At 42.4% G+C, this 25,239-nt stretch overlaps 1 protein-coding gene across 1 annotated transcript in view; it reads left to right on the top strand.

Annotated features, from left to right (window-relative positions):
* Positions 1-2,906: 2,906 nt before the first annotated feature.
* foxo6b (forkhead box O6 b) overlaps positions 2,907-25,239 on the top strand; it is a 43,763-nt gene continuing 21,430 nt past the window's right edge. Inside the window, exon 1 of the mRNA XM_084919117.1 lies at positions 2,907-4,215. Within this exon, the coding sequence (XP_084775243.1) occupies positions 3,718-4,215 (498 nt within the window). The 5' untranslated portion in view covers positions 2,907-3,717. The remainder of the gene's footprint in view (positions 4,216-25,239) is intronic.

Raw genomic sequence — 25,239 nt, 5'->3', positions numbered from 1 at the left:
CTCCCCCTACCAGGTCCACACTAGACAAGACACCGCAGAGAACCAGTCTCTGCCCACACACACAAAAAAACCCAAAAAAACCCACAACATCTCAGGACCCATACACATAACAAGCATAACCCCCAAAAAACAACCACAACCCCCCCGCCCCGCAAACAAACAAAAACAAACAAGGCAAAAACAGAGAAAACAAAAGCAGAGTAAGGACCAAACAAAACAAAAGGAAAAACAAATAGATAAGGTATAAATAAGATTAAAAAAAAACAAAAAAACAAAAAACATCATAATGTAGCTTCGCTCAGTTCACTTCAGACTCAGGAAGTAAAGTAATGGTGTCCACCAGCAAGAGAAATGATTTCCAGATTTTGTTAAATTCCCTAATAGAACCTTTTAGAGAGAATCTAAGTTTTTCCAACTTTAAGTTAAAGAGCACATCTCTCACCCAATGATCATAAGTTGGGGGGTGGGGAAGCTTCCACTTCAACAGAATAAGCCTCCGGGCCAGTAAAGTGGTAAAGGCTAGGGCCTGTTTGAGGGGGCCAGATAAGTTCAAGTCGGGAGGAATGCCAAAAATTGCGGAGAGGGGGTTAGGAGGGACAGTCTGGCCATATGCCTGGCTAAGTGTGTCGAATATATCCCTCCAAAATGCACTCAGTTTCGAACAAGACCAAAACATGTGGACATGGTTGGCAGGCGATAGTCCGCATCTGCTACAGGCATCACTAATGGTTGGATCGATTTGAGATAATTTTGCGTTTGTATAGTGTACTTTATAGACCACCTTGCACTGAATCAAAGCATGACAAGCACAAATTGAGGACGAGTGAATCAATTTCAAAGCAGAATCCCACTGTTGTTCTGGCAGGGTTGTCTGTAGCTCTTCCTCCCATCTCAGCTTAATATGAGAAATGGATTTGGGGACCAAAGCATCTAGTATTTTATACAAGGCTGATATCAGTCTGTTTTGATGAGGGTTCGTCTGCAGGATGATATCCAGATTTGTTTCTGGAGGCCGATTGGGAGACTCAGTGCTTTTCTTTATTTTAATCCTCTCGGGATAGAAATTGTGTCGCCTTTGCCACAATGAAAGATCTTCAGATTCCACCTTTCATTGAAGGAGATGAGGAGCACAGCACACTGTGAGGAAATGCAGGTGATGATCCTCACACAGTGAATCAGAACAGCTCTCACACTGTGTGTTTGAGGTTAACAGATAATAAAATAACCGCTCACAGTTACATCTTAAGATTCTTGCACTGTTGTATGTGATAAATGTAACGCAGTAGAAGATACAATGAAATTAAAATGCAAAGTGTCCCAGCATCCCACAGAGCAGTAGTCAGGGTTTTTTTGTGTACAGGCACTTGCAGTGCCAAAAATAAATAGACAGACCAAGAGTAACATGCTTGTTTATGTTGGTGCTAACGTTGGTCGTATAGACGGCATGAAAGTTTCCGGGTCTGAAACCTAAAGCCAGCTCCGGATCCAGAAAGACCCTCTGCCAGGACCTCTGGGAGTGGGTGGGCTCCTCTGTCGCTCATCATATTCTGGTCTCAAACCCTCCTGATCTCAAGCTTCAAGATGACAGCAAAATATCTACATCACCGTGATGCCGTCTGTGGTTGGTCTCAGCCGCTGCCGTGGAGAAGACTGAATAAATAAAGTCTTTGTAGTGACTTGAAAACAAGTGCAGCCACTGTGTGCTGTTGTTTTCTGATATTTTATGTTTCATCTGCTTCTTCCTCGCTGTGGTGATCTCCACTATCTGTTCAAATTAACTCCGCCCCCAGCCATGACTTTTTCAAATACCTGCACTTAGTGTCAGTATTGCTACTGGGCAGATGCTTTGACTTTTTGAGGACTGGCTGCGTGTACATGTCTGTAGGCTGTATTCCCACAGCCCCTCTGTGACCTGTGCAAACTGACGCCACGGCAAAGCCAAAAGTCCCAGACTGAGATACTGGGACAGATGCGTCTTTTCTTACGTTCACACTGGGAGGAGCTACGATGGGAGGAAAATATGCAAATAAAGAAGGCAAGCAGACACGTTAGCGTAATGACACGCACATACTACACAACCTTTGCTGCTCTTATAATTACTGCAGGGATTTAATTACCGAACACAAACCTTGGTGTTTAATCTTTTTCTGCATTATGTTCTATTATTCTATTAACAAGCAGACTGATAACAATCTTTTAACTATAACCAATCAACACTAATCACACAATAACAAGATGGCCACGATCGTTCTTAAAAAATGCAAAACAATATCAGGGTTGTGTGTTTTTGTCAGGAAAAGATGAACATCAGCTGCGTTTTACAAGGCGAACGCAGTATTTTATCTTCAGTTCAGACCGTGTTTAAACTGGACCAGTTCATAACATTTACACCCAGAAATGCATCCTTTGGATGGAGGTTTCATTCAGATACTTCACTGAATGAAACTACAAAAATAATAATGCAAAACAAATGGGAGAAAATATTAATTATACGTATGATTTCAGTTCTAGTTTGTGTTCTCGTGGTAAATTATTAGTTTTGCTTTCCTAATAAGAGGCAGTCAGACTTTCAAACATTAACCTGGCAGAAGTTTCTAGACAGGCTTGTTCTGATGGACGGACTTTGTAGTGGGATTAGAAAAAAGTCCGTCAGTTCAATTGTTTCTTTAATTAGAAAAAATGTGACTATTTTAAAATACAAGTCTATAAATGAATTTGTCTGCTGTATAGAAAGGGTTGCTTTTGGAGTATTGTCGGGAATTTCACCACACACGCACACACACACACACACACACACACACACACACACACACACACACACACACACACACACACACACTCCTCCCTCTCTGGAAACCTGTTCTAGAGGGAGTGACTTGATCCAGGCGGCGTCCAATTATATGGAAGCAGCACTTATTCCACTTTATTCCAGGCTACAGTTGAGTGGCTTGGAGCCTTCAGAGACACACAGACTTGTAGAATAAAGGCAGAGCAACAGACAGAGAGACGGTACCCATGTGACATGTGCACGGAAAGCTGAAGACAAAGGTAGAAATCTCTACCACACCGAGTCAGGTTGCGCGGAGAGGAGGCAGAGGATGCTCCCAAACAAACCCACGAGAGGCTTCTTTTTTTCTCTCATCTGGAAATTTACGGCTTCACATGAATGATTCATGAGAGCCTGTTTTGATTTCTAAAGGAGTAAATAGGCTCTGTTTCACTGGCCAATCTGCCAAAACGCGCCAGCAGAGCTGGGATCAGAGCCTGGAGAAAAATCTGAAGTCAATTAATTTGGGGGGAGTTTGATAAAAATTCTGGACCTCGTCTGTCAAGGATCAACTGTTGCTGCAGCCGGAGCGCGAACAGAGACATTCTCCAAGTGTGTCTGGCTTTTTTACTGGATGTTTGACCGTCACTCGGTTGTGCATGCAGCCACACAGCCAGTGTTGTGCAATTAACATGGAAGAGAGACTGATACTGCTTTTGATGCCTTGGATACACCTTCATCTGTCCTGATGTGATGCCACATTGTTGCGCTGAGGAGAATGATAATATGCCACACAGCTGCTGATAATCCCTGTGTGTGAAACTGTACAAATACATCTTTTCACCCCCGTTTGGACAGTTTGGGCATTTTCACTCACTGTCACGTCAACACTGACACGCGTTTTGTTACTGTGACCTTGCCCGGTTTTGACATCTATTCAGCGGGAGATCATGCTGATGATGATGGAGAACAGCGGCGTGGATGTGCATCAGGTTGACATCGATTCGGAATTTGAGCCTCACGCTCGGCCGCCGTCGTGCACCTGGCCGCTGCCGTGTCCGGAAGACTTCCCCGGGGGAGAGGAGGCGAGCCGAGGTCTGGCCCTGGCGGCAGTCAAAGTGGAGCAGTACAACGTGCCGGCGTGCCGGGGCGAGAGGAAAGGCGGCGCGCCGGCCGAGATCAAGCATCCGGCCGGCGCCCCGGCTCCGGTCGCGGCCGCTCCCGCCTGCATGTCCGGGGCTGCCCTCGACGTGGCCGGCCAGCTACGCAAAGCCAAGTCCTCCCGACGGAACGCGTGGGGAAACCTGTCGTATGCAGATCTCATCACCCGTGCCATCGAGAGCACCCCGGAGAAGAGGCTCACCCTGTCCCAGATATACGACTGGATGGTTCGCTTTGTTCCTTATTTTAAGGATAAAGGCGACAGCAACAGTTCAGCCGGGTGGAAGGTAGGCCACATGAAAGAATGTTCTGACACCACACAGCAAAGGTTTGAGTGCAATACTAGCCTACACTATGTTTAGCCTCAAGCTGTGTCTGCAGCACACCCCCTTTCCTGCATATCTCAAAGCCACATAATTGACCCTTGGTTCCAGCAATTTATGTCAGTGGCGTGTCCTCGTGTCACTCCACAGTACAGTGTGTGAGCAGGGGCAATGAGCGTGGCTGGATAAGGGTTCACTGGGTTCATTGCATTCAGGAATTCCAGCGTGTGCAAACAGGAGAAGCCACACGGAGCCCAAACTCCCCTCTTCACGGTTCCTCCTGGGTAGGCGAGCCGTGACGCATTTGCGCTCGTAAGCTTGTATTTCCCCACGGTCACATCGGGGACATAGTGAGCCTCCTGTCCGATTTCTGTCACCTATGCCGTCGGTTGCGTGACGGGGATAAACCCTTTGGAGCCGCCCCCTACTATCCATTGCGCGCACGCCGAGTTACGCACAGGCTGTGGGAAAGCATGGCACAAGGAGAGAGGCTTAAAGGGTAATAACAAGAGATGATGACAGTGGGTGTCACAGCAAACAGATGTAACTACAGATTATCATTCAAATTAATACCAGGGTAACCTCATAGACTGCTAGCTGTAATCTACTTAAGGTTATCACCTATTCTGTGTTAGGATTACTAGTCTTTTGTTTCCACGCCTCACATGTGGGTTTTTCCTTCGTAGCTACTGTTTGACAACGTTCTCGTTTACAAACCAACAGGAGACTGTCAATAAACCATCAAAGTGGGCTTCAAGTTACATTAAACACAAAAGTAACGGAACTGCATTTTATCGTAAATAACAAGAACATTTGCATCATTAGAGACCTGATTTGCTCAGTGGGATGCAAGGGTCAGTGCTGCAATTAATGAGCGTTTTAAAAAGTGAAACACACTGTTAAATGTAACAGAACACGGACGAGGCCTCAGGTTCTCCCATCTTGACTCAGGTTAACAGGCGCCGTGAAAACACACAATGTATTTATTAAACATGATGACAGTCTCCACAGAAAGAGTGGGGACTCACAGTAGATATACAGATATAGATAGAGAGAGCAAGAGAGAGCGTAAGTTTATTTTTTAAATCAAAGAGTTCATAATTAAAGCTACAGAGGATGAGACGTACAGACTTCATCGTTAAGGCTCTAACTGAAAACTCTCTACTGTGAACACGCTGACTTTACGGTTACAAAATTCTGATGACATCACTATGACATCATCAGAATGATTTCTTTATAAACTTTAAAGCCCCCTCAGAGCTGCATTAATAATATACAACTGAAAAAATTATCCCCATAACAGTCAATTGACAGTCTTGTTTGTAACCGGTGGAGGAGAAATTTGGATGCTTTTTAAAGCAGCGGTTTGTTGCCATGGTGTTTTTGCTTTAGTGGGTCACCCAGAGGATACTGTATCAGGCATGCAGAAGAAGAGGAAACAGGGTCATAGTGGGATTAATCTGTGTGTGACATTTTATCCTATTCTTACAATGTTTTTGTGAGCGTCTTTCTTCTTATTTGTCTAACTTTTTCCTTCAAGCTTCAACTCTATACCAGCTGAAAACTGAACATAACCGAGTTGCAGATTAATCCACGTAAAAATGTGAAAGAACAACAACAAAGAAACATAAACCAATGATAAACAAGACTGGATATGACAGGGTTTAATTCCCTGGGTCTTGTTTTTGTTGCTGACCGGGAGATGCTCAGCGTGACCTCCACTGAAGCTTTGTTTGGAGGTTTTGATTGGCCGGTGTGGCAAGATAGGTGATTGGTGCAGAGACGGACTCCAAGTCCTGCGTGAAAACAACAACTTGATTCAATCACAATAAGTCTCATCAACAAAAGAGAGTAAGAGAGAGACGTGCACACTGCTTCAATGAAATTTATAACGCAGTGTGTTTATAGGTATATAATACATAAAAACGTACGCAGGCACTGACATTTCAGTAGAATATGTGTACACCCTCACACTGAGGGGTTGGGGCTTGGGAGTGTATGACTGGCTGGATGAATGGGACGAGTGGGAAGGAAATAAGATCCAATCAAAGTCTTGCTGCTAAAAGAAGTCTTTAAGAGCTGTTGTGTAATCGCGTCTGAGAGCTGCTGCTCAGCCCTGCCACTGGGCTGTGTCTCCATATCTAGGCCAGCAGCTTCCCGTGCACCCTTCAGACAAACACTGTTGAGGTGTCACTCACTCGTTTAAGTGTGAAGTGCTAAGGCCACAGCAGCCAATCAGATGCTTTCACACACTGCTTGTCTCCAATGATACGTATGTGGATTTCTTTGATTGTTGTCACACACACACACACACACACACACACACACACACACACACACACACACACACACACACACACACACACACACACACACACACACACAGGCAGTGTGTGTGTGGCAGCAGGGTTGCACTGCTGACTATGTATGGATTTCTCTGACTGTGGCTCAGTAATTGTGGTCAAGTGTTTCAGCCATGTTTGTTATTGGCTCTGAGGTGGGAGGCTGTGTTTGGCTGTATGAAGTGAGTTCAGTTCTGTGGGTGGTTTCGGTGCTGCTGGTGGTGACGGGGGAGGGGGGGGGGTGCGTTCTCTCTGTCTCTCACACACACACACACACACACACACACACACACACACACACACACACACACACACTGTTATGTTCATTTCACAAGTGGCTCTGCGTGGGAATGGATGTGCTGAGCTGTGGCCTGTCTGCAGGCTGTACTGCACACAGATTGGGCAGCAGGCAGGCAGGTAGGCAGCAACGATCTGACTCCACCTGAAGGCTTTACGAAGAAGCATGTTAGAGGTTCATTGTGGGTGTATGCCTGTGGTAATCAGACTGCGATAAAATGACATGAACACAAGACAAGCAGCAATTTAATATGTATTCATTTTTGTTTTCTGTCTCTCATGAGAGACTGGTCATGAGAGACTATAGTGTTTCTTTCCGTTGGTATATTCAGCACCAGAACAACTGTAGAGTTTCATTAGTGAACTCAGTTTAGGGGAGGCATATTTTCCCAGCAATCTACACATGAACGCAGATCAAATACGTGTTTAGAACTGATCTGAACCTGATGAGACACATTTTTAAAAATCCTCACAAAGTTTCACTAAAGCCAAGCAGGTTGCACAGAATAACTAGGACTAGTTATTCGAAATGGAATGCAGTTATATTTATGCTTTTCATGTTAGAACAAGCTCCAGGTCTTCTGAATTTGGAGTAGCTCTGCTAAACACCTGACGTGATGTAGGGGAAGCATCAGGTTTGTTTACTATACCAGTGTGATTGAGCACAGGGTTGTGTTTCCAGTGTTATGGTCGGGTAAAACAGTACGATGCCGAGGACAGTAACTAATATGTAAATATTACATATATATTACATATATATTACATATATATTACAGCACAATTTGGATTCTGTTTCAGTTTAAGCTCCTCAGCTCGTATCTTTCAGTCTTTGATGAAAATTGGAGATAATGTATGGGAATTTCAGGAGCAGGGCCACGCCTCCAAACATGCTCCTTCCGGGTCTCATCTATATACGCTCCCCCAGTTCTGCAAGCTGTTCATTCTCGTTTACGTGCCCCTCCCCCTCTCCTTGTTTTCAATTCTTTAACTTCTTCTCTTCTATTTAGTACACGGGGATCTGCCAGCCCGGCAGCCGTCACCAGTCCCCTTCGAGGCCTTCCCCAAACCGCAGCTCAATTCATGTCCAAGCTTCACCTTTACCTACTAAAACGCTGTCAAACCTAAAATGAGGACGTGGGCCCAGCTAGTGAATATGAAGATATACGTATCTTAGATTTTTGTCACTGGGGACAATTGTAAAGGTGGAGTCGTATCGTTTGGCTCTTTTTATTTACATATGAACAGAATATATTTTTTAAAGAACAAATTCCAGCCCATGCCGTCAACACCAAAGCAAAATCTTTTCAGTAAAATCAACACAGTGTTTGATAAAATGAGGCAATGCTTTAGACTGTACAGGTGTAACTAATAAAGTAGCTCACGATCGTGTCATCCCTCCATATGCAGCATCCTGTCTGAAAGCACGTAGACACGAGGATCATTAGGCAAGGAGGAATTTTACAGCTTATTCGAGTGACCTTCCAGTAACACAGATTAAACTGAAAAACTTTAACACGGTGACTTATGAGAGAACTCACAACAAAAGTATTGATAATGATGTTTTAACTCCTGCAGACAAGAAAAGAAAACAAATTAATCGAATCTTTCCTCTGGGCTGCATTTTCACCTGCTGGAAATCAGTTTTAATCCAAAATGATGTCCACATTAAAACAGTCAAACTGACTTTAGATTAGCTTATCTTCTGTGTCCCTGATTACAGAGAGCAAAAGTGAATCTTTATCGCTAATCTGGATCATAAAGCACTTGCTGTATTACTGCCCGGGCTGAGGAACGTCACCGTGTTCTGGTGAGAATCCACTTGTGGGTGATAGAGAAGGACAACAAGGTGATGAGATGAGAAAGAGAAAGCAGAAAAGAGAGAAGAACAAGGTATTATTTGTCTTGCCAATAAAGCCTTTTTTGAACTGGATTCCATATTGAGTGGGAGAGGAAGAGAGAGGTGGAAAGAGAAGAGATAGAGCGAGTGCGTGAGTGGTGCTGATGGCCCCTGCTGCTGAGCACATTGATAGCAGCCTTAATGCCTGTGATGCTCCAGTGCCAGCCCAGACAGAGGGGAATTGGTTGGAGATGGTGAAACAAGCTTAGAGGGTTCCCCGTGCCAGCCGGCCTGGCGCTAGCTCAACAGAAAGCCCTCTGCACCACTACACAGTTATTGTTATTATCACAAAGGCACAGCAGAAGGAGAGGCAGCTCTGGAGTTGGCAGGCCTGGGGCTGGGTTAACTGGGGGCGTGGAACGAGAAAAGGAATTTGGAAGGCGAGGGGGGTTGGTGGTTGAGTCTCTGAGACTGTGGTAAACTCATCTGATCAGTCTTGTGAATGGAGAGAAAACAGTTGGGAAGAGCTGGTGAGGGCCTGAATGGGAAGGAGGCTGATTTTGGTCCAAAGGGATCAGTTGCCTTGTCAGTTTCTACAAAAGGCATTTGAGTAGATATCGCTTCAATCTGGAGAAGGACTGGGATGTAAACAAGGGATGCACCAGCAGTGGAGGCGGGGTGTTCACTGCCTAAATGAGTCATAGTGGTTGGAATAGCACATAATATTTTTGCTCTCAGCCCTCACACTTCAATCAGCTGGAATAAATTGTTAAGGAACTGTCTTCAGACAGAAATTCCAGAGAGAAAACAGAGTCCAGACACAGAACAGTCAGCGAGGCAGGCGGATCTTGGGAATCGTGCCTGGTGGTGTCGTAAAATGCCGACCCAGTACACATTCCCTGTGTTGTCTACCAGACCTTCAAAATGTTCCAGTTTCTGGCTCAGATGATGAGCAGAGGCCTCGCCAGACAACAGTCCGATAACAGCAGCGTGTAAAGTCGGGGCGTTACTAACAATACCTTAGAAGATTTCCCCAAGAGATTTTACTCACTTTAGCTACTTTCATCAATGCTGCTGCATTTTTGAAATGTGGTTATATATCATCATCTGCTGCTGTAGGCAGCCATTGTTTTCAGTTCACGTGTTGTTACGATTGTTCTGACCTTTTTCACCTTCCTGCTGGTTTCCGTTGGTTTAATGATATGAGACTCATTCATATAACTTACACATGTGCCTCATGCAAAGCTTCTCTTGCATGATAGCAGTAAGGTTTAGCTTTGTAAAGCCATTTGTTCCACTTGTTATCAAGTCTTGATGACACAGTTAATGCAGGACAGACATTTCAGGTCATCCCATAATTAAAAAACATAAAATAACAATAATAATGATGATGGTGACTTGAGTCAATAAAAAAGTTATATCTGTTCATTAACACATCTTCATTTAAATAGATGTAAATGTACCCTGAGTGTTACTAAGGAAAGTGAGTCCAGTGAAGATCATTCATCTTCACATTTATAATGTCTAGCACTCCAGACAGCCATTAATGTCTATGTATTATCATAAGGACAGCAGCCGTCTGGCTTGATGACCCAATGGGTGCTTGGAAAATAAAGCACTGGTTTTTCAATAGCAGAGCAATGGCTGCCTGGGTGGCAGGAAAATCAGAGGAAAATTAAGAACAGGAAAGTGTTTAACTGTTAACTGTTACTCTTTAACAGTTACTCTTTAAATGTTACTCTTTAACAGTTACTCTTTAAATGTTACTCTTTAACTGTTACTCTTTAAATGTTACTCTTTAAATGTTACTCTTTAACTGTTACTCTTTAAATGTTACTCTTTAACTGTTACTCTTTAAATGTTACTCTTTAACTGTTCCTCTTTAAATGTTACTCTTTAACTGTTACTCTTTAACAGTTACTCTTTAAATGTTACTCTTTAACTGTTACTCTTTAAATGTTACTCTTTAAATGTTACTCTTTAACTGTTACTCTTTAAATGTTACTCTTTAACTGTTACTCTTTAAATGTTACTCTTTAACTGTTACTCTTTAACTGTTACTCTTTAAATGTTACTCTTTAACAGTTACTCTTTAAATGTTACTCTTTAAATGTTACTCTTTAACTGTTACTCTTTAAATGTTACTCTTTAACAGTTACTCTTTAAATGTTACTCTTTAAATGTTACTCCTCCTGCACGAATCAAATGTTCAGATACAGAAGGAGATCTGGAGCTGGATCAGTTTGTGACATTTTCTTGCAAACATCTAGACAATGTGGCTGATTTACTAACACATGTGTGGGGAAAAAAATAGTTCCCACGCAGAATCACTGTCAGATTTATCAGATGCTGAATAATTTTGTTCTTTTGCGGTTGATGATAATTTAAGAGAGAAGGCTACACCACTAAAGCAAAAACACTGAAAATATCACACTGGAGAAACTTAAATAACAGTGTTGGAGGTCTACGGAGGAAACCAGGAGAGGGGCCACTTTCCAAAATATTTGATTGATCATTTTAAATAAAAAAATAAAAAATCACCATGGCTCAAGGAAAAAAAAAATCTGAATCACAGTATGAAAAATGACAAAGAGACTACAAGAAAAGAAGAAAACAAAGAAACCGTCCTCATCCTCCAGCATCTGTGGGACAGTGGAGACAACACGCAGGATTTTTAATAAAAGATCAAATAATTCAAGATAACACAAGAAATACTGGAATATATTTAGTATTAAATATAATATTTGTTTTTATATTTTTACATGTTATTTAATCATTTTGGTTTTTAAATTGTTTTACGGTTCTGATTCCAGACACATGTCTCACGATGCTTAGACAGCTGTAAACAATCAGCAAAAAGCAATAATAAGTATAATTAGTAGTAGTAATATTCATATTAAAGATGTATTTCAATTTTCAGCCAGGGCTTCATTTGGTCATCAGGACTTCAAATGTTTGGAATTTCTAATTTTCATACAAACCAATTAAGGTAAGAAAATGTTGGCAAACCGCTGATGTGTGATCTATTCACAGATCTGTGTATATGCACTGCGACCAATGTTCCTCCGTTTATTACAAAATGACATTTTTCTTTTTTGAAATGTGACATGAAGAGCTCTGTATTAAGACACTAAAACACCCACAGCTGTATGAAAACGGCAGGAAATTTCCAGCCAGTCGGTGAATTATCCCATAATGACGTTAAAAACTAAAACCAGTTTTAGGTTTACCATCATAGCGAAACATAATACAGGGTGCTAGTGTGCAGTCAGTCCATCAGTTCACAGCAGCATCAAACTGATTACGATCCCACTGGAATCACAGAGAAAACGTTCTAATGTAATCATGCATCTGAAATTGAACTAAATTTTAATGTGATTAATGAGAGAGTTGCCTCATAAAGTATTCACCCCAACTTTCTGCATATTGTACTCATTATACTATGCATCAATTTTAATAAATCATTATGCACTCAGTTTATAAGAGCTTTTGATGCCTCATAATGCCTTACGAGGACCACTCCAAGTAATGTGTTGCCCTTATTTTCTTTGCAAATGGGATTAGTTTGGAGTTCCTGCACATGCCGAAATGGATTTAATAGAGGTTTGTATGGATCTGAAGATTCTGTGTGTGTACATGTGTGCATCTGCTGTTGTTGTGGTGTGGCTGGGGCTGATGGGAGTCCAGGTCCAGGGGGTACAGCTCTAGTTAATAATTCAGATGAGGCTCATTATCAAGGCAGCACAGATCTCTCTCTGATTCCACCTTAATTGCAGGCAGGATGTGCCTCTCAGACACTCTCAAAGTCACTCCCCCTCCTGTCTGCAGTACCACACACAGATGCACGCACGCCGACAAACCTCCACTGGTTCTCTTCCAGACCTCCCAGTTGCAGCAGGTCTCCTCAGTGGGATCAGACCTGGATCTCTGCATAATCACATGAACGTACATTTGGAGATGAGCAGATAAGTTGTGCTCTCGCCTTTGTTCTGTCACAGAGCATCGACTCAGAGACCGGTCGTGCGCTCCTATTATGAGTCAGTTACATTTTTAATCAGATCTTCGTGAAGGCTTTCTCCTGTTCGAGGGCTCGGCAAACTGAGATTGATGGGAGGTAATCAGTCGGGGGACAGCGGGCTTGTGATTAATGCTTCTGGAGAGTGGAGCTCTCAGCACCACACTGGAGAACTTGGATCACAGCGTCTCCACCACAAATTTCCAGAAGCGCTGAAGAATTTCTGTTCTACCTGCATGTCAGTCCAGTCCCACAGAGCACATTTGGACTGGTTCTTATATACTCTACCTCAGAGTGCCTCGTTCACCCATACAAGCGCTTTCTATCTACATTCATACATCAATGGATGCAACCGAGAGCAACTTGGGGTCAATATCTTGCCCAATGATATTTGGCATGTAGACCAGAGCAGCTGGGGATCCAACCAGCAACCTTCCCATTAGTAGATGGCTTGCTACAGCCACAGTGAGAAGTTGGGTATTGGGTTAGGGCAGGGGTGTCCAACTCCAGGCCTTGAGGGCTGATGTCAACCACCCCTGGGTTAGGGTAAGAGAATATGTATGTGACAATTTCCTAACATATGTATTTGTGATTGTTTCTCATTTAACTATTATCATAGATTTCTCCTTTCCCTAACTGCACAAAGAAAGGAGGAAAAAACCTTTTTCCACATGTAAACTGAGTATCTTGTATGGACTGGGCAGCAGAAGGCCCTTGTCTTGGCTTCTGTAACTGAACCTGGAGCATGAGGGCACTGCGCCCGTTTGCTGGCGTGGAAGGAGCAAGTCAGGAGGACTTATGGGAAATCAGAAAACTGCCAATTGAAAAATGGCTGAAAATTCAACAAGTTATAATAATTACATTTAGGACAGAGCTCTCAGGTCTGAAACATAGCTGCACTGAAACACAACATTTTATGTAGATGTTCTGAAAACAAGCTAAAAAACCAAAATCCGCACTCGTTACCTGTTTATCGTTGGACACAGAAACTATAGACTGGCCTTTAAATTCAAAAATGTAGCGAAACATATGCCCTTCTTAATAGGTGTACTGACAGAAATAGGCTAAAACGCAGGCTGAATTAGAGAACGTATGCTGTGTGAAAATACTGAAATTATTGCAGTGACTTTTATAAAAGCTTGCAATAGTTAGCAGAATTATGAAAAGCATCTTGGCTAAGTTTAAACATGCCTACTATCCTCCTAAAGAACTGCACTCACTATTAGTTCGGTCTGAACGTACAATCAACACAATACAGTGATGACATGTCGCTTACATGTAGTCGTTTTGACGTTTTGATGTCCTCAGAGTTGCTTTGACAAAGGAGGGCGATCGTGGCTCAAGAGTTGGGAGTTTGCCTTGTAATCGGAAGGTTGCTGGTTCGAGCCCCGGCTTGGACAGTCTCGGTCGTTGTGTCCTTGGGCAAGACACTTTACCCGTTGCCTACTGGTGGTGGTCAGAGGGCCCGGTGGCGCCAGTGTCGGCTCTGTCAGTGCGCCCCAGGGTGGCTGTGGCTACAATGTAGCTGCCATCACCAATGGGTGGATGACTGGTTGTGTAAAGCGCTTTTATTAATGCAACTCAAATCCAGAACATTTGCTGAGTGTGGCGTCTTTTTGTCTTTGTTGACTAAACCAGAAGAAGTCGTTTCCCACACGTGTGTTTCATGTTCTTAAAGTAGGGACAAACTGGCCGTGCAGCTTTTCAGGCTGGAGAAACTGGTGGACCAATCAAACAAAGTCCCCCATCAAACCCATCAGAGGTGAACAACCATTGGCTGTGAGTCATTTCTGGACTTGGTTGTAAAAGAATTCCAAAATGAAAGTCGTGCCGTCATCGGAGTAGTTCCCTACTACTACATACTTCTTGAATGTTGCATGAATGCCATTTTAGACTTTTGAACAAGACGTGATAGACCTGAAAATAGTAACAATTTTGAAATCATTAAGGATCATCAGAGCCGTTTGTAACCATCCTCAGGTGTTGAAGGCTGTTTAGTTCAAAGATATATATTTAACTCTGACCTAAAGTAGGTGAGAGACCACTATGGCAATTCATCCAGCCATGTTTCTATCACGATTAAATAAAAGACTATAAGATGAATACTATTGTTTAAAAAAAAATCTAAACTGCTTTGTTCAGAAAGCCTAAAAAAGTCTCTCCAAAATGCCACGGCCGATGGTGTAACGTGGTCTCTGCACTGTAGGAACTCGGTTTAGGAAGAAGAAACACATTTGTACTGACGGATGATGAAAAGTCTGACATTTGTGAGGCAGATTCACGCCTGCCATAGTTACAGAACAGCAGAGTAAAAAGCTCCACTCTGTCATTTTACTGTACTATCACTCACCCGTGATAATTATTGTTCTCAGTGTAGTTTAGTCACAGCGAGGTGATGTTCACCATCAATCAACTCACTTTCATTTGCAGGCAATTGAATCCATTTTCATTAAAGATGTCTGTTATTGCACTTTGCTCATAGCTGATAAAAGCCTGTTGAAAATTAAAGCCATTAGTGTCTTAAGAGCAGGATCATTTGCTGTGTTTTAACCAGAATTAATTGGCCATTGTCTTTGCAAAATGTCTGTTAGAACAGTTTCTGCTCTGGGGAAGGTGTCTGTGAACAATGTCAGGCGGAGCCGAGGTGGAGAAAGAGCTAAATACCTGCTGTCAGCACAAAGATGGGTCAAAACGAGGACGGTTTCACTGCTGAATATTCATCAGTCCAATGACATATTTGGTCAAATTGCAATAAAGGCCTTTCAATACTTGAGGCGACTGCTGTTGTTATTTAGTGCCATATAAATAAAACTGAAGTGAACTGAAAAAATCTGGGATGAGTGAGAAAAATCTTGTCAATTTGTAAAATATTCTTCAAATATCATTAAACTGCTTAAAATGAAGGCTAAGCAGATTTACATTATGCTATGTGCAAAGTGTGTGTGACGGCATGCTGGAGGTGGTCCAGGAGGCAGGCAGAGGTTAGCAGCGTAACACAGCCTCTCGGTGGATTTCTGTGTCAGTTTGATGAAAATAGGTCAGGTTTCCGAGCTCTGCATTTAGCATTCTGGTCATGTGATGGCTGACGCTGCACGTGATGACAGCTAGCCTCAGATGAACCCCGCACCCTTTCTGGCTCTCTGTTTTTCCCTCCTGGTTCCTGTCTAATCCAGACGCTCTCCCGTCTTTCTCTGTCTCTGCTGTGCCTGCTGTCGCTTCAAGCTCATGTAAAGAAATTCAGATCTGCTGGCCAAAGATTAAAAGCCTGCTCTTTCAAAGAAGCTGCACTCAAATCCACAGCAGACTCTGATACAATTGACCTGTTTAGGACGTAGTTTTGAGTATTTTTCTCTGCTTTCAACAGAAAAAACTGCTCTGCAAAGTTTCATGAACTGAGCCATGGCTGCAATAACAGGGTCTGCAGAATGTTTTGTCATCTTTATGTATGATCATCTCTCACTACTGCCATCTCATAAGTGAAGCAAATGTAAAGCTAACAGCAAAATAAAAAGACACCTATAAGTTAGATCTGATAGATGTACACTTTGAAAAAGTTACTTAAAGGCCATTAAATTAATTTCTTGTTACCAGAGAAGAGCTGTACTCTAGCCTTTAGCTCAAAGCTAATACCAGCTTCTGAACATGCTTCTGTGTGTTGCTAACACTAGTTTTTCTCTGCAAGCATCACAGCCATCTTTAAAGCTGAGAAAAACCACGTGTGCAAACTGGCTTTTTTATTTATTCTAGCTATCTGGTCTTTAAGTGATGACGTATGAATCCTGCTTCTGGGTCCAAACTGCTCTTTGTTTATTAAGGCTCTTCTGTTTTTAACATACTTTGTATCGTGCTCTATTTATTCTGAACAAGCCCCTAAAAACAGTCAGTGATCACTGTCGGCCTCTCGGGTTTTTATTACCGCTATTCATTTTAAAGCTCAGTTTTTAAACCTTACGGTGTAGCTACAGCCCATGCAGCAGTATATTAATGACTAACCTCGTATTGTGGATGGATTATCTCAGTTGTTCTCCTGACTGAAGTTTGGTCCGTTTACAGCATCCTGCCATGCGATTGCATTTGTCCTTAACCATCGGGAACCCTCACGTTAACTTTTATCGAGTGGAAAAAAGTTAGCGCCCATCCTCCGGCTTCACTGTGTTTGTTATGCTAACATAGCTGTGTAGCTAGCAATCACGTGGCACATCATTATATACCAGCTAGCCCAACTTCAGTAACCCTGCAAACGTCACTGCTGTTTATTTTTCTGTCTTCATTTATGTTGGAAGTGATAGCAGAGCTGTACGTTTGAATGTTTCAGAAATCTCTCAGTCAGAACATGCTATATCATGTTTAGGTGGAAGCTAGCGAGCTAACTTCCTGCTAACTTCTAACTCTGCTCTACTTTCGAGTAGAAGGTGGTCACCACAAGATGTAACGCTAAAGTTTGAGTTATGGGTCCAGCCAGCGAACAATAAAAGGACAAAATGCAAAACTGGTGATATGTAGGATAGCAGGGGATTAAACAAGGTTTTCCTTTGAATTCAATTCAATTCAATTCAATTTTATTTATATAGCGCCAAATCACAACAAAAGTCGCCTCAAGGCGCTTCATAGATACAGAGAAAAACCCAACAATCATATGACCCCCTATGAGCAAGCACTTTGGCGACAGTGGGAAGGAAAAACTCCCTTTTAACAGGAAGAAACCTCCGGCAGAACCAGGCTCAGGGAGGGGCGGCCATCTGCTGCGACCGGTTGGGGTGAGAGAAGGAAGACAGGATAAAGACATGCTGTGGAAGAGAGACAGAGGTTAATAACAGATATGATTCAATGCAGAGAGGTCTATTAATACATAGTGAGTGAGAAAGGTGACTGGAAAGGAAAAACTCAATGCATCATGGGAATCCCCCGGCAGCCTACGTCTATTGCAGCATAACTAAGGGAGGATTCAGGGTCACCTGGTCCAGCCCTAACTATATGCTTTAGCAAAAAGGAAAGTTTGAAGCCTAATCTTAAAAGTAGAGATAGTTTCTGTCTCCCGAATCCAAACTGGAAGCTGGTTCCACAGAAGAGGGGCCTGAAAACTGAAGGCTCTGCCTCCCATTCTACTTTTAAATACTCTAGGAACAACAAGTAGGCCTGCAGAGCGAGAGCGAAGTGCTCTAATAGGGTGATATGGTACTACAAGGTCATTAAGATAAGATGGGGCCTGATTATTTAAGACCTTGTATGTGAGGAGCAGGATTTTGAATTCAATTCTGGACTTAACAGGAAGCCAATGAAGGGAAGCCAAAACAGGAGAAATATGCTCTCTCTTTCTAGTCCCTGTCAGTACTCTTGCTGCAGCATTTTGGATTAGCTGAAGGCTTTTCAGTGAGTTTTTTGGACATCCTGATAATAATGAATTACAGTAGTCCAGCCTGGAAGTAATAAATGCATGAACTAGTTTTTCAGCGTCACTCTGAGACAGGATATTTCTAATTTTAGAGATGTTGCGCAAATGGAAGAAAGCAGTCTTACATATTTGTTTAATATGTGCGTTGAAGGACATGTCCTGGTCAAAAATGACTCCAAGGTTCCTCACAGCGTTACTGGAGGCCAAGGTAATGCCATCCAGAGTATGAATCTGGTTAGATACCATATTTCTAAGATTTTCAGGGCCGAGTACAATAACCTCAGTTTTATCTGAATTAAGAAGCAGAAAGTTAGCGGCCATCCAGGTCTTTATGTCTTTAAGACATTCCTGCAGTTTAACTAATTGGTGTGTGTTATCTGGCTTCATGGACAGATAGAGCTGGGTGTCATCTGCATAGCAGTGAAAATGTATGCTATGTCTTCTAATGATGCTGCCTAAGGGAAGCATGTATAATGTAAACAGAATTGGTCCTAGCACTGAACCCTGTGGAACTCCATAATTAACCTCAGTGTGTGAAGAGGACTCTCCATTTACATGCACAAATTGGAGTCTATTAGATAGATATGATACAAACCACTGCAGTGCAGTACCTGTAATACCTACAGCATGTTCTAATCGCTCTAATAGGATATTATGGTCAACAGTATCGAACGCTGCACTGAGGTCTAGCAGGACAAGCACAGAGATGAGTCCACTGTCAGAGGCCATAAGAAGATCATTTGTAACCTTCACTAAAGCTGTTTCTGTGCTGTGATGAGCTCTGAAACCTGACTGAAACTCTTCAAATAAACCATTCCTCTGCAGATGATCTGTTAGCTGTTTGACAACTACTCTTTCAAGGATGTTTGATATGAAAGGAAGGTTGGAGATTGGCCTATAATTAGCTAAGACTGCTGGGTCTAGAGATGGCTTTTTGAGTAAAGGTTTAACTACAGCCAGCTTGAAGGCCTGTGGTACATAGCCGATTATTAGAGATAGGTTGATCATATTTAAGATCGAAGAATTAATCAATGGCAGGACTTCTTTGAGCAGTTTTGTAGGAATGGGGTCTAAAAGACACGTTGATGGTTTGGAGGAAGTAATTATTGAAGTTAACTCAGAAAGATCAATTGGAGAAAAAGAGTCTAACTTAACATCAATGGTACTAAGAGTAGCTGTAGATAATATTACATCTGTGGGATGATTACTGGTAATTTTTTCTCTAATGATAAAAATTTTATTTGTGAAGAAGTTCATGAAGTCATTACTAGTTAACGTTAAAGGGATGGTTGGCTCAACAGAGCTCTGACTCTTTGTCAGCCTGGCTACAGAGCTGAAGAGAAACCTGGGGTTGTTCTTATTTTCTTCAATCAGTGATGAATAGTAAGATGTTCTGGCTTTGCGGAGGGCTTTCTTATAAAGCAGCAAACTATTTCTCCAGGCTAAACGATGATCCTCTAAATTTGTGACACGCCATTTCCTCTCCAGATTACGAGTCATCTGCGGGATGATTACTGGTAATTTTTTCTCTAATGATAAAAATTTTATTTGTGAAGAAGTTCATGAAGTCATTACTAGTTAACGTTAAAGGGATGGTTGGCTCAACAGAGCTCTGACTCTTTGTCAGCCTGGCTACAGAGCTGAAGAGAAACCTGGGGTTGTTCTTATTTTCTTCAATCAGTGATGAATAGTAAGATGTTCTGGCTTTGCGGAGGGCTTTCTTATAAAGCAGCAAACTATTTCTCCAGGCTAAACGATGATCCTCTAAATTTGTGACACGCCATTTCCTCTCCAGATTACGAGTCATCTGCTTTAGGGTACGTGTTTGAGAATTATACCACGGAGTCAGGTACTTCTGATTAGAGACCTTAGTTTTCACTGGAGCTACAGTATCCAGAGTCGTACGTAGTGAGGAGGTGAAATTATTAACAAGATAATCGACCTCTGTTGGGGTAGCGTTCAGATAGCTGCTCTGCTCTGTGTTGGTACAGGGCATTGAAGATGATAACAGTGGGTGGATTATATTCTTAAACTTAGTTACAGCGCTTTCAGAAAGACATCTACTTTGATAAAATCTACTCTCCACCGCTGTGTAATCAATTATTGTAAATGTTATCAGGAAATGATCAGACAGGAGAGGGTTTTCAGGAAACACTGTTAAATGTTCAGTTTCTATGCCATATGTTAAAACAAGATCTAGAGTGTGATTAAAGTGGTGGGTGGGTTCTTTTACATTTTGAGAGAAGCCAATTGAGTCTAATAACAGACTAAATGCCATGTTGAGGCTGTCATTTTTAGCATCTACATGGATGTTAAAATCACCCACAATAATTATTTTATTTGAGCTCAGAACTAAATTAGATATAAAGTCTGAGAAATCAGACAGAAACTCTGTGTAAGGCCCAGGTGGACGATAGATGATAACAAGTAAGACTGGTTTCTGAGTTTCACAGCTGGGGTGGACAATGTTAAGCATCAGGCTTTCAAATGAATTAAAAGTCTGTCTTGGTCTTTCATTAATTAATAGGCTGGTGTGAAAAATTGCTGCCACACCGCCCCCTCGGCCTGTGCTTCGAGGTTTCTGGTAGTTAGAATGACTCGGGGGTGTTGATTCATTTAAACTAACATAATCATCCTGCTGCAACCAGGTTTCTGTAAGGCAGAGTAAATCAATTTGTTGATCAATTATTAAGTCATGTACTAACAGAGACTTGGAGGAGAGAGACCTAATATTTAATAATCCACATTTCACTGTTTTACTCTTTGGTTCAGATGTGGATACTGTATTGTTCTTTCTTTTTGATTGTTTATGTTTAAGTTGTTTGTTGCTGGTTTTTAGTTTGTTTTTTTGTCTTTTTGGAAGCTGACACAGTCTCTATGGAGATGGGTTTTTGGGGGGGTAGCAGGAGGAGAGAAGCTGCAGAGAGGCGTGTAAGACTGCAACTCTGCTTCCTGGTCCCAACTCTGGATAGTCATATTTTGGGGGGTTTAATAAATTTGTCCATATTTCTAGAAATGAGAGCTGCTCCATCCAAAGTGGGATGGATGCCGTCTCTCCTAACAAGACCAGGTTTCCTCCAGAAGGTTTGCCAATTATCTATGAAGCCCACATCGTTTCTGGGACACCACTCAGACAGCCAGCAATTTAAGGAGAACATGCGGCTAAACATGTCACTCCTGGTCTGATTGGGGAGGGGACCAGAGAAAACTACAGAGTCCGACATTGTTTTAGCAAAGTTGCACATCGATTCAATATTGATTTTAGTGACCTCCGATTGGCGTAACCGGGTGTCATTACTGCCGACGTGAATTATGATTTTACTGAATTTACGTTTACCCTTAGCCAGCAGTTTTAAACAGCACTTAACAGCAGAGGATAAATAATTACTGGTTAGATAAGATGATGGGAAATACAAACATTTAGACTTGCGCTGTCAGAGTTAGCAACAGGGTGTCACCAGGATGCTAGGTGTGGGTTAACACATCCCCGAGGTGATAGTGTGTTTGTTAGCACCCTTCTTTTTTTCCTTTTTGATTAAGGATGTATCATAACGGATTCTCATTTTACATTGATGAGATCACACCAGCAGCTTTCATTTCCCATCTCTTTAGGATGCTGTTAATGGATAGCTAATGAGTCTGCTGAAATATGTCTGCACTAAACATCATACGTGTTTTTTCCAGGTGTCTTTAAAGCAGTCACTTTGTGGCAGGTTGTTTTATAGCATCACAGACGACTTTGTGCTGTGTTGTTAATTGGCTGTGGTGTTGAATAAGGTTACATTAAAATGAGAGCATGATGATAATACATTTACTATACTGCTAAAAAAGCATCAAGCGTCACTGCTTGCTTATTACATAGAATTAAATCTGTTTCAGGGAAGTTAAGGCTTCACACAACACAATGGGTTGGATTATTGAGATTATTGGGTCAAATTTTACAAAATGCTCACAATAGCTTGCAAGAAAACGTATCGTTATGGATTGATTAGCATCGTCTTAAATGCTGTCAATTTGCAGCTTCGCCCCGGAGATATTGACAGATGTGATGTCAGTTTAAGCTTTGAGTACTGGAGCTGATAGGCGGGCAGTTAGGGGATGGCGGTGTACTGATGCGGTTGCGTGACTGAGCAGTGCTCAGGTCTGTTTGTGTAATTCTGGCACGATGGATATTGAAGACGTAACACTGAGGCCTTCCCTCCCTGCGCTCTCTCTTCTCCATTTTCCTTTTCCTTCACATTCCCCTCTCTGTCTCTGCTAATGATCTGCTCCGCCTGTCGCTGCCTAGCTGACTGATGCCTACTGACAGCCCCACTCATGTGGAAATCTGCTCGTCTTGCTCCCCTTCTCACACACACACACACACACACACACACACACACACACACACACACACACACACACGCACACACACACGCACACACACACACACAAAACGAGAAATGAACTCCTGCACATCACAATGCTGCATATGTGCTGTGCATGTGTGACACACGTGCATATGCACGGCAACATGAATAAGTGCTCACGGTGAGATCGATGGAGCTACATTAACTAATCAAGCCCATTTGTTCAGTTACATGCCAGCAGATATACATGTAGAGCAGATGACAACACACAGACCATAGAGCATGTGTATGTTATCCACACACATACACAATGCTCATTGTGCAGCTGACTTGCCATCCACGCATTTTTACATGATCTTATCCTCTTATTGGACATCACAGTGGATCATCTGCCTACACCCTATCCCAGCATCGTGTCCCGTCACACCAACCCTCTGCATGTATTCCTTCACCACATCCTCTGAGGTCTTCCTCTGTTCCTCCTGCCTGCCAGTCTCATATTCAACATGCTTTGTCCATTGTATCCTTTGTCCCTCCTCTGGAAATGTCCAGATCATCTCGACCTTGCAGACAGAGGTTAGCAGCGTAAGACAGGTTCAGCTTTCCAAAAAGCCCAACCTGAGCTTTTCCTTTGATTTCTCATTCCATCCTCATGGATCCCACAGCAGTGGCGAGTAGACTTCGTCACAGTAGATGTCTTTCTGAAAGTGCTGTGGTTGACCTTAAAGGATATAATTCACCCATTGTTGTCTTCTTCACTGCCTTGTGCCAACACAGAGCAGAGCAGCTACCTGAACTCTACTCCCACAGAGGTCCTATGTGTTATTGTAGGGTCAACCTTACAGTATAAAGCAGTTTGAGGTGGCTGTTGTTGTGATTTGGCTCTGTATGAATAACAGATCTCATTACCATCTTGTAAACTCTTCTTCTATCACACATTACCCCAATATTCCCCAACCACTCTCCATCACCTCTCTTGTGCACTTTCCATTGTTTTGCATGGTGACCCTACAGATTTTAACTCATGTACCTTCACTCTCTCTTCTCAGTCCAGTTAAATTCAGTTTTAATAATAATAATGATAATAATATTTTATAATATTATTATTAAATAATATTATTTATTAATAATATTATTTAATAATACTTTATTATTATTTGGGGCTAAATAAATCGTTTTATTTCTTTAGCCCCAAATCAGTTTCCTCAAGGTGCTGCAGTAATTCAATAATACTTTTCGTGTCACGTTCACCTTTCCACCCGACCTCACTGACGATCTTCCCTTCTTGGATGCTTCATGGAGACTACGTCATCTGTCTACCCTTCCATCACCGTAGCCAACCAGAAGCAGCTTGCTGATCCTTGATGTAATGGCACCCCCGCCTTCAACTGATCTGTCACTCCTACCGTGCACATCACCACTGTCAGTTCAATTCAATGAAACTTATATTAAATATTTTTGATTTTAATTTATTTTTATTAATTACATTGTATTTTAAAGCTCCAAATCACAACAACAGTCAGTTCAAGGCACTTTATATTGTATGGCAAAGACCCCACAATAATACAGAGAAACCCCAACAATGAGCTGAGGCCCTGTGAGCAAGCATTTGTCAACTGTGGGGAGAAAGACCTCCCTTTTAACAGGAAGGAACCGCCAGCAGAGTCAGGCTCAGCGAGGGGCGGCCATCTGCCACGACCAGTTAACTCTTGACTATCACACTTTTTCTTTTAACTTCTTCCTTTGAGCACTTCCTTGTATTTCCTCATTCCACGACCAGGTCTCCCTGTCTGCTTTCCTTCCCTCCGGACGATACACCAAAAACTTCTTGGCAGTTTCTACAGGTGTCCTTTCCCAGTCATCTAGTAACTCTTCCCTGCCACCTACAGCCTGTTTTCCCCTTTTCCTCCTCCTGACGTCTAAAAGTCAGACGACTATCTGACAGCTAGATGTACCACGCCTAGCTACATTCCCTGTCCCCACCTTTCAGTCTCCTCTTCCAGATCAGACCTTCTGCCAAAGATGTAGTGAAACTATGTGCAACTTCCTCCACTCTTATATGTTACCCTATGTTCCTCCATCCTATGTATGCAGCGCAGCCATTTTTCATCACCTGCACAATATTACTTGACATGGTAAGATTAGTAATTCCTTCAAGCTTACACTTCCCAGTTTCTCCTCCTGTCTGCACCGTGGGAGAACAGCTTGACTCCACCCTTCATGCTCCCGGTCTTGCTTCCATTCCATCTGGTCTCCCCCTCACACGATACATCTACCTCCCTTACTCACATCTCCACAAGCCTTCCTTCCTTCTCTCTTATCGCCTCGTCACTCTCCTCTTCCATTGTCTTTGGCCAGCAGTAGCACAGTTTCCACTGGTAAAGGCGGCTGTTGTTAACCCTGACTGATCTCATTCTTTATCCTCCGCATGTTTGGCTTGGCCAGAATGTTATGTCAGACAGCCTCTGTGATGCAGTCCTTCCCATTTACCCAGTCTTGGACTGGCACTGGTAGTACAGTGGGTTCTCGCCTCCCTTTGGCTGTTTTCATGTAGTTTTGATGTTTTTTATTTTGTATTTTGATGTGACTTGAATTCTACTGAAGCCATCTGCCACGACCGACTGACTGAAGTATACTGAATAGAAAGCAGCACATTTCAGTGGAATTCCCACACTTTTATCTCACCTGGGGACAAAAGATTATAAAATAATATAAATAATGTGATATAAGTAGAGATGGGAATACTTCTGTTACGT

Source organism: Perissodus microlepis, chromosome 22 (genome assembly GCF_051167445.1).
Source record: "Perissodus microlepis isolate ML-2025 ecotype Zambia chromosome 22, ASM5116744v1, whole genome shotgun sequence".
In the NCBI taxonomy this organism is placed as follows: domain Eukaryota; kingdom Metazoa; phylum Chordata; class Actinopteri; order Cichliformes; family Cichlidae; genus Perissodus; species Perissodus microlepis.
Note: the sequence above shows the minus strand (reverse complement) of the source record. Positions and strands in the feature narration are given on the sequence as shown.